The sequence below is a fragment of the Erpetoichthys calabaricus genome, chromosome 9 (genome assembly GCF_900747795.2).
Source record: "Erpetoichthys calabaricus chromosome 9, fErpCal1.3, whole genome shotgun sequence".
NCBI lineage: Eukaryota > Metazoa > Chordata > Cladistia > Polypteriformes > Polypteridae > Erpetoichthys > Erpetoichthys calabaricus.
The window spans coordinates 182,961,300-182,979,722 of record NC_041402.2 but is presented as its reverse complement, the minus strand read 5'-3'; the positions used below and the strand labels follow the sequence as shown (position 1 = coordinate 182,979,722).

Below are 18,423 nucleotides of genomic sequence, written 5' to 3'. Positions count from 1 at the left end.
CGAGACTATTGCCAAGAGATTTTTTTCAAGTCCTGCCCTCCTCTCAACCATTTCCGGTTCACGGCCCATGCCCGCGGTCCTGTCACCTCTCATTCGTGTGAATGCCTTTGTCAGACACAGTTCCTGCGCTCTCAGCTCTTATAATTTTTAATGTTTTCCTCACTTTAAGTTCCCAATAAAAGAAGACGTATTATGTCCAAATCTTATTGAAGAATTTCCTCCCAAAGGGTTATCAGCAGAAGAAATGAGTACACGGGCAATCCTAGCACCGAGAAACGATAAAGTCAAACGAATTTATGCACAAAATGTCGATCGGTAGCACATCAAATTGGTTAAATGTGTGTCAATAGATTATGATGGAACAGATGGTGATGATGGCGAGGAAGATGAAAATATCAACTTACAATATCTTGTAGAATATCTACAACCGTTAACACCGTCTGGTCTTCCACCAGCCGAATTACTGTTGAAAGAAGGATGTATCGTAATGTTATTGCATAATTTATGTATGTACTTTATTTTACCAGAAGTGACGTCATTAGTAGCGCCAGTACCCTGTGGGATTTCCTGTGGGTGGTCTGCAAGAGACTGAGAGAGACAATTGGCACACCCCGCAGTCTCCCTGGTCTGGCGTGGAATTGCTATCATTTAGGCCCTTCAGCTGTCTCCCAATCGCACGTGTGTGACAACATACATTTAGGGTTGCAGTGAGAATTCAAGCAAAATGACACCGTTTATTGGCTAACTGAACCGATTACAATGTGTAAGCTTTTGAGGCAAACTGCCTGAAGAAGGGGCCTCAGTTGCCTTGAAAGCTTGCACATTGTAATCGGTTCAGTTAGCCAATAAAAGGTGTCATTTGGCTTGACTTCTCATTGCATCCATAATGGCTAACAAGGTACAACTCCCTAATACTTATATACACTTCGGGTGAATTCTTTAAAACTCACTTTATAACCCCGTCAACAGATTTTATACTAACTATAAATTTGACATCTTGTTTAAGACATTGACTTTGTGCAGGGCAAAAGTAATTATTTCCAACAGCGTTCACAGACCGAAAATTTGACTTTTTATTGACTATGCCACAATTCCAGTGAGTCAAGAGTTTACATACTTTGTTAATATCTGGTAGCATTGCCTTTAAATTGTTTAATGTGAGCCACCCTCTGGCTCTGTACTCCATTTCCTGCACAAATTCTGCCTGTAGATACTTGTGTAGTTATCATTACAAATGGTAAAAAGTCTGAATTAGCATAAGCCGCCGCCCTTATGCGGGGTATTCATACAAAAAAATAATGATTTACTTAATGAGGTAGAAATACATAATAAACAAAAGTAGTTGTGTCATATATTTGAAATATCAAAATGTGTGCCTCAATTTAAATGTTTAAAGTCTCATTACTGCCAAAAGGGATCCTACTCTGCTGAGCCCGTAAGCAAAGCACTTAACCTGAAAATTGCTCTGGGGTGCTGTTCTTCCCTCAGGAATTAATATGGTGTACCAAATACCAAAAAATAAATAAATATTCTTGATTTTAATAAAAAATTTTCATTTTTTACCATCCAATAGAGATCCATGGCAAGATCCACAGTAAATGATCAAAAATAAAAAATAACTTTAAAAATCACTTACCTTGAAATAGTCTAAAATGATATCTCATGTGCGTATGTCTGCAATTTGTAATTTTTAACCTTCTAGGACTGCCTCCTAAAAGGCTTAGGTCACTGATAAAGAATCAAATATAAAAAATATAACATTCATAATCAGCAACCTCAAAGTACTATAAACTGACACTCCACATGCCTACAGTACATTTCCGATCCCATTTTTTCAGAAGTGTTCCAACACTTAGCTTTGACCACTTGTATACCATTAAGAGTTTTTAACCTCTTAATTCAGTTGACATGGCATACACAGTTGAAGCCCTTCTGATCATTTGTGCTGAAGACACCTGGGTTGCAAATTTCCTGTACAAAATATGGTCTAAAATTAGGGTTTTTTGGGTCTAGATGGCCAAAAAGTGGGAGACTCCAAAAAGCTCGACATATTGCATAACTAGTCTTGCAGAGTAGTCGAATAGTTAGGAGGAGGTTAGGAGAATATTAAAAGAAAACCCCTAAGCGATTTCAAAGCGTTCGTAGTTCTAATTTAACGCAATACTTCCTTAACAAACGAATCATGCTAATGAAGAAACTGTGAATGTATTCTTTAATGAACTTACTGTATTAAAATCTCTCCTAGGAAACGCTCTACACATGTAAAAGTCAGTCTTGTGTGCTCTCGTTTTAAAATAACTCAAAATACTGTTTACCCCAAAATATAATTACTGCAAAGGTTATTACTTAAACAATAAAGACATTACCTATAAACTGGTACTTGACTCTGTTTGCTGGTAAAGTTCTGCCTGTAGCGTAATGCTTGAGGAGTTGACATTACAAACGGCAGTTGTCATACTGAAATATATTCACAAGTTTCTATTATAATCTTGCGTTACGCAGACAGTTTCATTAATACTTGCCACAGACTTGCGTTTGCGCTTAGCTGGAACTCTGCTTCTTGTTTAAAAAGTTAGAAAAATGAACGGGATGAGAACCGTCTGGGGCCGAACAAGGTGGCACTTCAATCATAAACCACTCCGAACCCTAACCAATTAAACATGAGCTTTTGAGAGGAGTGGGCGGAGCAATGAGAGGTGACCGTTCAGTGTGCTGGTGTTTTCATCAGGCTTTTGGGTTACAGGAAAATTATGGAAGATATAATTCACATTAAAAAAAAAACATTTTTAAGAATGCTCATCATGCTATATTTTTGTCCCTCCTAAAAATGGGGAAAGAATTTTCCCCCTAATCTGACCATCCTGAATGAATCTCTCCATCATACTGTCAATCATCTGCAGGGTCTCCGCCCTGTGGGATGAAGCAGCTCTGGAGGGGCGCCTCCCGGTGAAGGGGGCGTTCTTACGACATGTTATCACGTTTAAAAACTTACGAGAACGGTGATTTGAATGTTTATATGAAGCGTTAAAAGGGCATTCCAGCCCCCGCATCGTAGATACATAGCCCGAGTGGGCGGGTCTTTCGTCAGGGGGCGTGGTCATATTCTGTCTGTTTATGAGCGCCGCACCGTACCTTTCGCGTGAGTTTGATGTGTGTTGGTGAAGTCGACAGTAAGAAGTTATTGTGATGGAAGAAGGACAGAAGCAAGAGATGAAGCCTCTGCGGACGCAGACTGCAGACGAAGGTATGGACGACCAGGAGAAAGGGAAGGGGGTTTAAAGAAAAGGGAAAACGAAGAATTACAAGAAAAAAAAAGTAAACGCAAAAACTCGGTTTCGGGGTGTGCAGTTTCAGAGTAAGCTAACTGTGCTTAGAACATTTAGATATTGCGTGTCGATTTAAAGTTTTAAAGATTACGTAAGAGGCAAGTGAAAAGTGAACGTATTTCTAAGGTCCTTTTTTAATGTGCTTACGGATGTGGTGACCGGAGGCACTGAATTTGCGCGCGCACACACTCCCCCAAAACCCCTCGGCGGCGCCTTTTCTTCAAAAAGTTACACAAGGCGGAACTCTTCTCAGTTGGTTGGGAAGGCTCCAGTCGCGTCTACATGAACCTCACGTCGGTTCGTAACTCGTGCTGAAGAACTTCGCAGACGCGGGTTTGTTTGGGCGGGCACGTGAGCCACGCCACCCGCCCCTTGGTTCTCCCCACGAGCCCGCTTTCAAAATGGTGTATGCCATTGTATGGGCTTCGGCATCCTGCACGAACTTAAGGCCGCCAACTGTTTATTAAAGGAATCCTTTGGGAGCGTTAAAAGGGTCCTCGTAGTTCCTGCACGACCTACTTTTTGCCTTTTTTGGAGATGCGGGGGGCTTTCTTATTTATCCGTAGTTGCGCCTCCTAACAGCTGCGTCAGTCTGTTGAATCTCCGCCTTGCCTGAATGTTGCAGTAAAAATAGCCCACCGCCCTGAAAAAAATAAAGCCTGCAGCGGTTTGGAAGAAATATGTTTTTGTGCCTGCTTTACTTTCTAAATAACAGCCGGTGGGGAGATTTCTCCAACAGCACAGTGCCTTGGAGGAGAGGGTTACCTTCTGGTGGCTTTTTAAATGTCGAGGTGTCCCTTTTATGTAAATGAGATCATTTTAGAAAGTGCAGATCACTTCTTTGTGCTATTGGGCCTTTTTTGCTTTTGTGACCCAGATACTGCTTAAAATAAGCTAACCTGGAAACCCGCCCATCAAGCGACCCTGAGAGAGAGAGGGAGGAAGGGAGGGAGTAGATCGAATGGGCTATCACTGCCGATGGAGGTCCACTGGCTTAGCCCATCTTGTGTCGTTTATAGCACCAATCAACGCAGCGGGTTTTACTCGGCAGACCCACGCCTAGTTTGTTTGGTGCGTTTTTACTCTCTTTCCAATTCTTCAATTCAGTTGCTCTCGTGGGTCCCGTTCGTTTAGGTCAGGGGCGTTTAAACATTGATGGACATGTCGACCCTGTCTGCTCCATCGATTCTTTCGAACTACCCGTTTAAAGGCGTTTAAACCCCCAAAAGTCCGAATTAGGAAATGGCACGTTACTTTGCTTCAGTTTTCAGTTTCACACTGCAGACTTCCAAGTAAGCGAAACATGTCTGTGAATATCCCGCGAGTGTATCGTGGACGACTTTTAAATTTGCACAAATTGTAGATTTCATGGAGGTTCGATAACAGTTCGCGCAACGCTTCATTTTCCATATTTATTTGGTTTGTTTACCAAACGCAGCACAGTGAGTACAACGCCTATTTATCCAGCCAATGGAAGACTACTTGGGGAAAATTTTGTACATTGGGTAATTTGTTTGATGACATTGTAGTTGGTGAGATTTGAACGTTACGGGACATTGTACAGTACAGGCGTTGGTCTAGGCAGCCTAAGAACATTGTAGCATTCAAAATTTGTTGTCTTCCGTAAGTGTGACCCTGAGCAAGTCGCTTCACCGGCCTGTGCACCAATTGGAAAGACCAAGAGAAATTTAACCAGTTGTGTCCTAAATGTTGTAAGACACAATAAATAAATAATATATAATAATAATAAAATATAAAATACAATTTTTATAATAAATAAAAAATAAAATAAGATAAAGGTGTCCGCCAAATATGTAAATGTAATGCATTAAACTGAAAGAGAATTCAGGAAGTGGATTGTACAAGTCTTTTTAAGACCAGAGGGCATGGCAGTATTGTTACATCAGATTAAGAGACGATTTTGTGTTCCCATGCTGTCTCTGACTTCTGGTGTTTCACCTTCCCATCTCTGTGCATTTATTTGGCTTTCTGTTGGGATATTTAGAAGAATGAGATTATTCTGAATTGTCACTTGGTCTGTTCCCAAAAAAGTGTGTGTGAAAGTAAAGAGCTACGTAAAATGTAACAAAGGTGTATTGATGCTCCAAATGAAATTTGGCAACAAAAAATGCCATTTTTGGCTGAACAAATTGTATGTTTAAACTTTGTCCAGTTGACCAAGGTGAAAGGTCTGCTTTATACCACAAGTCTTGAATTCCGTTACTTGATTCAGGGAAAACAGATCTGTCTCAAAGCTCTGACGTTGTAGGGCATTCGCATGAAATTTCCAATGTGCAAATGTCCCTTCTGTCCAATAGCATGTCAATGCAGTATCAGACTCTTGACAGTTTTACCCATTTGGAGGTTTCTAGTGGTTTTTTTTTTTTTTTTTTTTTTCCACCTTATACAATTTCTTGTATTAGTAATTTGTTAGTTTTCGCATACCCCTTGGGGTCAGCCATTGTACAATGCCCCTGGAGCAATTGAAGGATACCAGTGCAGATCCTTAGCCTCAGAGCCACCACTCCGCCCCTAGCCCACTGCTGCCAGGATAGACCTGTCTCAGCAACCCTGAGATGCAGAAGTGCTGCCGTCACTACTGTGTGTATTTATTAATCTATAGTCCAACTCAAAGTAACTGCTGGGGACTAAAGAAGGGGTTAAAAAATCTGTGGGCCAAAATATATTGGAAGGAATAAATTACTTGCATATGACCCCACAGCTGGTCTTTGAAACACATTCACCATGAAGCATTTTAATCAAAACACTCCTATACACACACCATTTTAACATTTTTTTTTTTTCTCCACATGAACATATCAAACTGCACACCTTAGGAATGTATGAAGCCACTACAAATACAGTAGATAGATAGATAGATAGATACTTTATTAATCCCAATGGGAAATTCACAGTACATCCATAAGAATGTCATTTGTGTAACACATTTTTATTTTCTAACATTAAAGTGAGATGGGGACAAATAATCATTTAGGCACCATTGGTTTCTCTGAGGTATCACAGAGAAGAGCCTTCCCATAAAATTTCTCTTTGAAAAAACGTGTACGTAGCGTGGGTGGTCTGTTGTTAAATATTTCATGTTAGTTTTAATATGGCTGTTGGGTGTTTCTGTGTAAGGTTTTAGTACCATCCAGTTTGGGTTAAAATTGTGCAGATTCTTGTGTGTGTGTGTGTGTGTTTTCCATTTCACAGTAACACAATACACTAATTCTATCAGAGTTGTTTTTGTCTTTCAAGCAGATCTATGTGTAAATTGATTATATGGCTTACCAAAGACATTAACTTTCTTTTTTTATATAAGATGAGTGGTGCAGACAGAAGCAATTTTAAAGTACCCTGTGTTAATTGTAAACAATAGATTGTCCATAGGCTTTGCTGATCTGCTGTTCCAGACGCATTGTGTTTTATCAGTCACAGACACATGCCGTTTGTTTTCACAGGCTTTTAAGGTCTTCTGGAGCACAAAAGCTAGATTTTACGTTCCTAGGTTCGTTATTGATCTGATAACCAAAGGTAGTGGTACCCCTTGTCTTGTAAAAATAATGTATTGAACTTTGAAAAGTATAAAGATCAACAGACAAATGTAAGAAATTAAATCCTATTTAATTGATGTTCCAAGTTGTAATATGTTTTGATTTGTAATACTGCTAAGCTGAATTACTGTTGTTAATATACGTCTTAAGCAAGCATAGTCTTAGAATTTCAAATTGTTGGTAATTTCTGGAATTGCTGCAGCAAAATCCTATCATTGCTATGAAGGGATGCATTATTTGATAAAGTGGCCTCACCTGTGTGATGTAACAATGTTCTTAGAGACTTCTTTTAAATAATAGCAGTATATTTTGTTTGACTGAGTTGATAACTTAGAGAGCAAGCTGGTGTGGCTCAATTTTTATATTGTACACTGGACGTTATTTTTTATTATCTACTGTGGTGGTTATGATGTAGCAATTGTCTTGTGAATATTTTTTTTTTGTTTGTCTGCACCCATTTGTTTTATGCAAATGTGTGTTCTTTACTCGTTTAGAATTTGTAGGAATGTAGTGTTGGTGGCTGTTTTTATTTTTGTAATTTTAGTGGTCATGGATTGGTATAATCATACTTGGGCAGTTGTTTGCTTTGCTCCTTCCCCCACCATAACCTATTGTCTATGGGGGAGGATCTCAATGATCAGCGTCTGCCTGTGTGTCTCGTTTTCTTGCAGATGGTCCAGACCAAAAATGGCCGGACAGAAGAATACCAAACTCAACTTAAGGCGGTTATGAGGAAAGAGAAAGAGGCGCTCTAGAGGAACCCTCAAATACTATAATTCTGCAATTAATTAGGAATTCTTTTCATTAATTGCTACTGTAATGACCTATTTTATGATCAGAAAGATCAGTATCAGAGCAGTAAATAATTACTGAAATGTTATGAATAGTTCGGGTTCCTAGGGCACAAGGCCTAGTGACACTCATGTCCAAAATTTAATATAATGCATAGTAATTTTAATGTTTTCTTTTGTAGAGGAAGTCAGTGAAGGTATTGGATGTTGTGGCTGGATTCTGGTTTTCTTCTCATTCCTATTTACACTTCTCACGCTTCCACTCTCCATTTGGATGTGTATCAAGGTAAAAACACTAGAACTAGACCTGTACATGTAGACTCTGTCCTGTGCAGCTAATTTAATATGGTATAATTTGTAATGTTGAGGTAGTTGCTACAAATCGCTAGCCAACAGAAGCAATGTGTAAGATCTCTATCAAACCCAGCCGTAGTTCTTGTGAGAAAATGTAAAAATAGTATTGTTTTTCTGATTTTTTTTTTTTTTCATCATCTCCATTAATTTATTTTGGTCTTCATTAAAGGCAAATGCTTAATCATGTTTTTAGTCTGTCAAGATTAGGATATAAATGAGGAAGACTGAAGGTTCAGTCTCACAAAGGTGTAAACTCTAGTTGGATTACATTCCAGCAGGTGCGCTGCAGGATTTTGAAATCAACCAAATTGGTAATTGTGTTTAACATTTCTGATTGTCATTTCTTTTTTTATTTTTTTTTTATTAACCAGATCGTGAAGGAGTATGAACGTGTCGTTATTTTTCGCTTAGGACGCATGGTGCCAGGCGGTGCAAAAGGACCAGGTATAACTGTCCTCTTTATATATACTCTGCTGTGCGATTAATTTTATGTTTAATCACAAGTGCAAGTTGATGTCAACCTACAGTTCTTATAAATGGAGATTTTCTGTTTAAGACATTGATATCAACTGCACAAGGGTTTTTAAACGGAATAGGGTTTCTAGTAGCGGGGTCAGTATTTGAATTGGCTGCCTCTTTTGGTTTACAGTACCGTTCTGTGTTTTGTTTGTTCCAACCCCCCCCCCCCCCCCACTCTTGTCATTTGAGACTCTACAAAAGTTCAAATTGTAAACTATGACTACTTCCATCCCTGCAGCTGAGATGGGGTATTTTGCCCAAGATCATAATTTTGAGGCAGGGCCTTATACAGTTGATTACTTTGTAGATTTGTAGGTGTGTTTTTATAATGTGTTTATTGGGGCAAAGGGACCAGTGCAACGTGTTCTACACAAGTATACTATACTTGTGTTTCTATACAGTCACGTGTTTCGGAGTTAAGGGGTTAAATTGTTGTGGATCAACTTTGTAATATATTTCTCTGTGTTGCAAATAATAAAATCTTGTTTCACTCCTTTTAAATTTTGCATTTCTTGTCCTCTAGGCCTCTACTGTATCCTGCCATGCACTACCAGTTTCATTAGGGTGGACATACGTACCATAAGCTTTGATATTCCCCCACAAGAGGTGAATCTTCATTTTGTTTTGCCAGTAAAAAAAAAAAATAAATACATTTGATAATAAGTATTTATCCTTAGCATGTAAGAGAGAGCTTAAGAGCTGTTACCAGGTCCCTTTGGGTGAACATCTTATTGTAAACATTTAGAATGTGACTCGTGCCTTTAACTGGCCATATTTTTAATTGAAAATCTATCTGTTCCTCAATCACAATCAGTCATGTCTAGAATACCGAAGTGTGCGTGGTGGTGTTGTGATGTAGAAAAAACAATTGTAAAATCATAAGTTAGTTCTGGTTTTTCTCTTTTAAACTTATGTTACTTTCCTTCCATGTGTGTATAAAAGTTATGACTGCTCATTAAGAGCATTTTTTGTTTTAATAGCGGTAGTGGAAGAGAAGTCTAATTCTGAATTGGATTGGATTTCTTAAACGTTGCTCAAACGTGAAATAGTATGAAGGAGACTAGGACTGTACACACTAATAAAGAGATCTTTGATTGACTGAAGCTATCATTAGGACATATCTGGTAAACTTCTCTTTATTTATAGGGCTGTAGTTTAGGGAAAAAGTTGCCAGTCTTAAGAAATGGGCGCTAATTCACTACTCCTTCAGTATGTTCACCTATATACTGTAACCGGTTAATTTCAAGTTACCATGGATATCTCAAATGCTTTTGTTTTGGAGCAGAGGTGAAGTGACTTTCTCATGGTCATGCGGTGTCGGTAGCAAGATTTGAACCCACAACCTGAGGGTTTGAAGTTCAATGCCTTAGCTACTATCCCACCCTCCATGGATCTAAAATTCCCTTACAGTCCTTTTGTTTTCATTGTTTTGAAAGAATTGGAGGCAAGTTTGCAACATCCTTTTAATATAAATGCAAATGTGAACATTAACATTTTAGAGAAAATTTTAAATTCAAATTACCTTTGAAATAGCAACGTAAATTAGTAAAGAAAATATATAAATCATTTGTGGTGTGTTTTTACTTGTATTAAAATACTGAAAACATTTTTAATCTTTTCTTGAACAAAGGAAGCTATGGTAAAAATATGGTATCTTAGGGCTCAACTTGGCTATATGCTTCATTTTCCTATGTCCAGAAATTAATAATAATCCAACAAGATTTTATTTTATGGCAGGCCTTGATCTCTGATTAAAGATTGGTTGCAAGAAGATGCAAAGCCATTTAGATGCCCCAAAATTGAATGTAACACCTGACCTCCAAAGTATATGTAACAAGTAAACCAGTAAATAAAATCTTTCGCCACACTGGTGTGTCAGGACCAGAGTTGACTGTCCCACATGTAAATAAATGATTGAATTAAGATGGTACTTTTAGAAGACAATCACTCGTGGCCTCGTTTTTCATGCTGTGCAGTGGAGCCTAGTTGGCCATTGTGTATTTGTGTGGTGAACTGGTCTAGATTTGGTGACAGAAAAAGTAGATGAGTGCTCTTTGTAGGAATGAGTTTAGCACAAAAGGTTAACTGATAACATTCTGAACAAGCGTTAGTCACATCAAGTGTTCTGCAAGAGAAACTTAATTCAGTTAAACAACTCTTGCCATTGTTGTAGGGCATGAAAGTAGTGTGGTAGGTTTTCATGCAAATTTTGAGGTGGGGTGGTGCAGGTTGGTTTAGTCTGTGTGTTCACATACAGTTGGGTCCATAAATATTTGGACAGACAACTTTTTTTCTAATTTTGGTTCTGTACATCACCACAATGAATTTTAAATGAAACAACTCAGATGCAGTTGAAGTGCAGACTTTCAGCTTTAATTCAGTGGGGTGAACAAAACGATTGCATAAAAATGTGAGGCAACTAAAGCATTTTGTTAACACAATCCCTTCATTTCAGGGGCTCAAAAGTAATTGGACAAATGAAATAACTGGAAATCAAATGTTCATTTCTAATACTTGGTTGAAAACCCTTTGCCGGCAATGACAGCCTGAAGTCTTGAACTCCTGGACATCACCAGATGTTGGATTTCCTCCTTTTTAATGCTCTGCCAGGCCTTTACTGCAGCGGCTTTCGTTTGCTGTTTGTTTGTGGGCCTTTCTGTCTGAAGTTTAGTCTTCAACAAGTGAAATGCCTGCTCAGTTGAGTTAAGATCAGGTGACTGACTTGGCCATTCAAGAATTTTCCACTTCTTTGCTTTAATAAACTCCTGGGTTGCTTTGGCTGTATGTTTTGGGTCATTGTCCATCTGTATCATGAATCAATTTGACGTCATTTAGCTGGATTTGAGTAGACCGTATGTCTCTGAACACCTCAGAATTCATTCGTCTGCTTCTGTCCTGTGTCACATCATCAATAAACACGAGTGTCCCAGTGCCACCGGCAGCCATGCACGCCCAAGCCATCACACTGCCTCCCTCCACCGTGTTTTACAGATGATGTGGTGTGCTTTGGATAATGAGCTGTTCCATGCCTTCTCCATACTTTTTTCTTGCCATCATTCTGGTAGAGGTTGATCTTGGTTTCATCTGTCCAAAGAATGTTTTTCCAGAACTGTGCTGGCTTTTTTAGATGTTCTTTAGCAAAGTCCAATCTCGCCTTTCTATTCTTGAGGCTTATGAGTGGCTTGCACCTTGCAGTGCACCCTCTGTATTTACTTTCATGCAGTCATCTCTTTATGGTAGACTTGGATATCGATACACCTACCCCCTGGAGAGTGTTGTTCACTTGGTGGGCTGTTTTGAAGGGGTTTCTCTTCACCATGGAAATGATTCTGCTATCATCCACCACTGTTGTCTTCCGTGGACGTCCAGGTCTTTTTGCGTTGCTGAGTTCACCAGAGCTTGCTTTCTTTCTCAGGATGTACCAAACTGTAGATTTTGCCACTCGTAATATTGGAGCAATTTCTCGGATGGTTTTTTTCTGTTTTCGCAGCTTAAGGATGGCTTCTTTCACCTGCATGGAGAGCTCCTTTGACCGCATGTTGTCTGTTCACAGCAAAATCTTCCACATGCAAGCACCACACCTCAAATCAACTCCAGGCCTTTTATCTGCTTACTTGATAATGACATAACGACGGACTTGCCCACACCTGCCCATGAAATAGCCTTTGAGTCAATTGTCCAATTACTTTTGAGCCCCTGAAATGAAGGGATTGTGTTATAAAAATGCTTTAGTTGCCTCACATTTTTATGCAAACGTTCACCCCACTGAATTAAAGCTGAAAGTCTGCACTTCAATGCATCTGAGTTGTTTCATTTAAAATTCATTGTGGTAATGTACAGAACCAAAATTAGAAAAATTGTCTCTGTCCAAATATTTATAGACCTAACTGTATATTACACCATTTGCTGTTTGCCTCACTTGTTCTCCAAAGGGCACATTTAGCAAAATACGGTGATTCGCAACCCCCAATCTCACCTGTCCTGTGGTTTTACTCAACAGGTGCTTACAAAAGACTCCGTCACTGTCAGTGTGGATGGTGTAGTTTATTACCATGTACAGAATGCCACCTTGGCTGTAGCCAACATCACTAATGCAGATGCAGCAACACGATTATTGGCACAGACTACCCTACGGAATGTGCTGGGAACAAAGAACCTGGCGGAGATCCTGTCTGATCGCGAGGAGATTGCACATAACATGCAGGTATCGGAGGGGAGGGCATTCCTGCTTCTGTCATGTGGGATTGTGGTGGGTATGGGTGGGTTGTACAAGTGTATCGCAGATCGGAGTGAATGGGTTTTTTTGTGGATGTTTCACAAGTACTTGGCAAATAATTTTAAGAAGTGAATCCTAAAGGAAAAGACAAGAGTGAGATAATGCTGGGTAGCAACACCCATTTGTATCCTGATTTTAGGAGACTTTTATTTGGCTGAAATCTTCATGAAAACCAGCCTGTCATGTTCCATACGGCAGCAGACAGTTCTGATAAAACTAATCTGCGGGTGTCCTGAGCAGGAAGAAACTGTTGAGTTCATGGGTTGGAAGGTACATTCAGGATAAATGTGGCGATGGAGTTATTTTATTAATATTCAAAAGTGAATTTTCATTAACATAAGTAAAATGGAGCTTCACATGTGAAATTAACAATCCACCATAGCCCAAGTGCAGTTGACTGACCTAAAGTGGCCAGTTACTGGAAAATATGCTGAAGACAAGGTCATTTACTAACCTGGCATCATTCTCTTCCCTTTTCAGAGCACTTTGGATGATGCAACAGATGCCTGGGGCATTAAAGTGGAAAGAGTGGAAATAAAAGATGTCAAACTGCCTTTGCAACTACAGAGGGCCATGGCAGCAGAAGCAGAGGCCACTCGTGAGGCCCGGGCAAAGGTAAGACTACAGGGTTTATTTCTTAGTCCTGTGTGAATCCCATTGCCCCCCTGTCCAAATTTGTGTCTTAACATTCTCAATAAGGCGCTCTACTCTTATGTAGTCTTTGGCCTCTTGGATGGTTCTTGTGCCAGAGCAAGCGCCTCTGCCTTCAGTTTTATAACTGGTTGGCTCTTTTTTTTTTTTTTTCCTGAAATGAGACAGCGGTGTAGAATAAACATTTTTGGAATGTGTTGTATTTACCTTTTTGGAGGTACTGTTAGGTTTTGACTTGGCCTTTGCAAATTGCTCGGTGAGTTTACTTTTACTGATCTTGTCTGCAGATGGCACACTTTTCTCCTATCGCCATTTGCTTTTCCTTCACTCTGGTAGTTCCTTTACCATATTAGTTATGACTTTGCCTGTTTCTTCTTTGTCACTAGGTGATTGCAGCAGAAGGAGAGATGAATGCATCAAGAGCTCTAAAAGAGGCCTCCATGGTCATTGCCGAATCGCCATCCGCACTACAACTGCGTTACCTGCAGACACTCAACACCATTGCAGCAGAGAAGAATTCTACCATCATCTTCCCTCTGCCTATTGACCTGCTGCAAGCCTTCACGGGATCCAGGAAGTGAGCTGAAGTACTGACGTGTTCTCCAACAGTGACTGGCCAACGTGTCGCCTGCTTGCTTTGGTAATTCAGTATGTAAAGTACAGAGTATTAGCCAAAGTGTTCTTGGGGAGTCTTGTTTTATTCTAAAATAGGGGAGCAGGGCCTATTTCTGCTAAAAGACCCTGGACTAAACTGTGTTGCTACTGTTGGTTTTTAATAATCTGAAACACCCCCATGACTTTTAACTGCATGCTGGTAAAGAATAATTTTTGTTTTAGTTTAAATTTTTTTACTCTTTTTTTACTAACTTTTTTAAACAATTGTTGTATAGCAAATATGACAATGTAAATTTATTATGACTTTTTAAATGTATTCTTTATAATCTCTAACAGGAAAAACATGAGCCCCTTAGCTTTGCTTCACACAATTATAAGATTCAGTGTTAATGAAATTAAGGATTTGTTGGGGGGAAAAAATATGCAAATGTTAAGAGAGGCCCATGGACACTACTCCAGTTCAAGAAACTTCTAAACCAGTAAAGATCTGGAAGGCCAATGTTGATTAGCATTACTATTATAGTTATATTAGAAACATTAAATACAGGACATATCAATTGTCTTTCAAGTGGTTTTTGTTTTTTAATTTTAGGTGCATGTTTCATAAAATCTAGGCACACCTCTTGCATTGCGGTGAGGGGAATTCTCAAATTAAGTTGTTTTTGACTGATGGAGTCATTTCAGCACGGCCCTGAAAATCTATCTGAGCTCTGCTTTGACTCCAGTTCTCTTATCGGATCTATTTTAGCTGCAGCTTTTACATTTTGAAAAGCTTCAGCGATGTCTTTCTCGGGCTGTAATGCCTAAATGACCCCAAGTTGGGTACAGTTCTGGTGACCACGCTACACAAACAGCAGCAGTAATAATTACATTTAATATAACTTGACGTTTTACATAGATGGTGGTGGGGTGCAGCATTAACTTGGATGATGTGTTGTCAGCCATGTTTGTGCCTAACTTTAATAATTGTGCTCTCCCTCACCCTTTGAGACGGGGGATGATTAGGAGGACAAAATGAACGAGGCCGTAATGGGCAGTTTTAGCCAGGACATTGGAGTATGCCCTACTCTATTTCAAAAGATGCCCAGAGATCTTTTATAAGCCGAGAGAATCGAGACCTCAATTTTATATATCTTCTGAAGGAGGGTGCCAATTAAAGTGCCTGCAGAAGGGGCCTGAGTTGCATTGAAAGCTTGCATATTGAAATCTGTTCAGTTAGCCAATAAAGTATAATTTTGCTTGACTTCTCATTTAATCCCAAGTGGAAATTCAGATGCCTAAACAAGGATACAGACTTTCAGGACAAATACAATCGAATCAATTCATAAGTAAATAAAAAATGTATATTGTGCAGATATTTCAAAATTTAATGAGTGCCCCAGGAAGGTAGCAATGACTTGCCTGATCGCTGTGGCAAGAAAAGACCCGCGCTGGTGGTTTTCAGCACGCCATGGTGGAATGAGCCTGTGGGTAAAAGTGCTCCAGTATAGTGCCTCCTGGAGTGGATGGACGAGATTTTTAATGATGGCATCCACTTTTGCCCCCATCAGTTTGTTTTTTTCTACAACAGCTTTCAGTGTGTTTAGGATTCACCCTGTGATGGACCAGGCTTTCCTGATAAGTTTATTCAGGCATTGTGCTTCTTTTTAGCTTGGGTTGCTTCCCTTAGAGACTGCAGTCTAGAACAGCACACGGACTACTATGACCTGCTAGAACATTTCTAGCAGCTTGCTGTACACATCACAAGAGTGGAGTCTCCTTAGGAAACACCGTCCTCCTCTGGCTCTTCTCATACAGTGCCACTGTGTTGTCAGATCAGTCCCGTTAGCTGTTTATATGGACTCCAACGTACTTGTAGCTCTGCACCACTTCTACGTCCTCCCCCAGATTGTGACTGGTGATGGAGGCATCTTGGCATATTGCAAGTCCACCCCCCCAGTTCTTCTGACCTGCCGATTGTTGAGTTGCAAGTTGTTGTCCCTGCACCACAAGATGAAGTCCTCCACAACTTCCCAGTAATCTGCTTCATCTCTAGTATTAATACAGCCTATGAGTTATCTGAAAAAATTCTATAGTTGGCAAGCACTGGTATTCTGCTTAAAGTCTGTTTTAGAAAGGTGAACAGGAGCGGAAACGGGACTGTCGGTCAGGTAGTCCATGAGCCGGGAGCTTGTGGCAGCATTAAGTTTCAAAGCCTTAAGCTTTTTCTCCCCTTGATGGGGTAGAATTGTGGTAAAACCACAGGAAAAGTCAAAGATTGTAATCCTGGCTGTGGTGCTGGCTTTGTCTAAGTGAGAGTAGGATCTGTGGAGCATGTAGATGAGTGTATCCTCCACCCCAGTATCTGTCTGATGGGCAAACTACTGAGGCTAAAGATGTTCTGAAAGCAGTGGTCCTACGTGTTATAGGACCAGCCTCTTGGAGGTCTTCAGGCCAGGGTAGCGGGATCCACATACTGACCTTGGGGTAAGTATCCCTAATATGTCTTTAGCAGCAACCCAAGCTTTTCCTAGATGGTCTCCTATCCAAGTACTGGCCAGGCACAAACATGCTTGGCTTCAAGTGGATAACCTGTTTTGAAGTGCAGGTGCTATGGCTGCTGGTATGAAAGATCAACAACGTCCATCCCCAGACTCATCCACTTTAGGGAATTGAAGCTCTTAATAAAACCATACTTTAAGGGGGTCTATTCTACAAAGAAATTAAAAAATCTTGATTCTTTTAAATTAATTATGGTTTTGGTTTTTACAGCAGCAGATTATGTGGCTCGAGCATTCCTGAATAGGTCGATGTGGAATTACATGCACTTATGGTAAACGTTACACTTTTATGATTTGGGCACTAATCAAACAAGTGAGAAACAAGGGCAGCAACCTCCATGTGATCAGCCTAAGAGGTGCTGGTGCCAATGTGCCAGTTATCCGAACCCTGAAGACAAAGGCTGCAATTACTCCAGCAAGGGCCAAGGAAAGGGAGTGGGCATGGAGGAATATCACTGGCAGTGAATGTGTGTAAAGGGTGCGTGCTAAAGTGCTGTTACTGTGCAAAATGTACCTGTGCCAACGTTACCTTGCTTGATACATTCTGCACTTACATGTTTTTGATTTCATTAAGATTGTTAGACTTGAGACATCAAGTGTTCAGCCTGTATTGAGCTGTTCTCACTGTTACTGTGAGTGACTCTCTTATCCTGCTGGCTCTGATTGAGCCTTTTAACTACATCCCGAAAGACACCACAGGTTCATTACTTCCACATCCAAATCTGTAACAGAAAACTTGAACAGCACCTGCTTTGTATAGATTAGGCCTTGGCATATTCAATTATGTTAAAAGGTGCCACAGTATGGGATTGGAGACCAGGATCATCTAATATAATACTAGGGGGCTTCACTCACCAACCTCCAGCCCCCCACCCCCTGATGGCAACACGCATTAGACAATCTACCAGTCTCCGACTTAAAGTTTAAATCTGAACAATATATTCGATCTCTTTTTGCTGTTCCGCTATTTCACCAAGTGATAATTTCCGTTTGCGCTAATATGATCTTTGGAGATTTTCATACTATTATAATTAACCTGCTTTGTATGTGTCACACCAATGTTTTTGAATTCTTTACTACTTGTCATCTACTCTTTGTCTCACGGAATGTGAGAGTGTCTCTTAAGAAAGTCACATCTCATCGCTCTGAAAAAGTCTCCTCTTGTCCAAAGATTTTTTTTATATAATAGATGCTACCGTGGCTGTCAGTTTGTCTCTTCAGGATATTAAATCTTAAAAATTTAGTACACATATACTGTGTGACCTTTACTGTCTGCTTTTTAGGGGTGATGATTGACCTCCAAGGTTATTCCTCTTTTTATTTTATTGAAGAATCCACTCTCGGCAGCGGCCAGCAGGGCGGTGCATGCATACGGGTGCCGTTCTCATTCCCTTCCACTTTTGCTGTCACTTCCCCTCCCTCTTCATATCTTAAATCATTCTTGAGGTAGATTGAAGACTTAAGTGAAAAATTAAGGAAAATGTACTAAGTAATTGCAACACAAACACTGATTAATCGGTTTTAACGTGAAAAGATGCCGACGGAAGAAGAGAAGAAGCGGACTACTAGGGTGGAGAAAAGATCTGCTCAGGAAACACATCAACCTCAGAGCAAAAGAATGGAAAATGTACAGAGAAAACTAGGAATGCTCAAGTCAAGTGGATTCACTGCACGTTATGCAGTCCGCTGTTATTGGCACATTGCTATTTGGCATATGCACTTGGGCTTCTGTCTGCCTGCATATCGGTGGTGTAAAGAGATTTCCTGCTCACGTAGCTGTAACGAGACTTGAATATC

The 18,423-nt window shown here is 40.0% G+C and overlaps 1 protein-coding gene across 1 annotated transcript; it reads left to right on the top strand.

Moving 5' to 3' along the window:
- Window positions 1-3,105: 3,105 nt before the first annotated feature.
- Window positions 3,106-14,648, top strand: stom (stomatin). The gene is made up of 7 exons (XM_028808560.2): window positions 3,106-3,244; window positions 7,854-7,957; window positions 8,397-8,469; window positions 9,068-9,150; window positions 12,545-12,748; window positions 13,301-13,435; window positions 13,858-14,648. Exons 1-7 carry the CDS (start codon window positions 3,187-3,189, stop codon window positions 14,050-14,052), a joined length of 852 nt encoding a protein of 283 aa, XP_028664393.2. The 5' UTR covers window positions 3,106-3,186; the 3' UTR covers window positions 14,053-14,648.
- The last annotated feature ends 3,775 nt before the right edge of the window (window positions 14,649-18,423 follow it).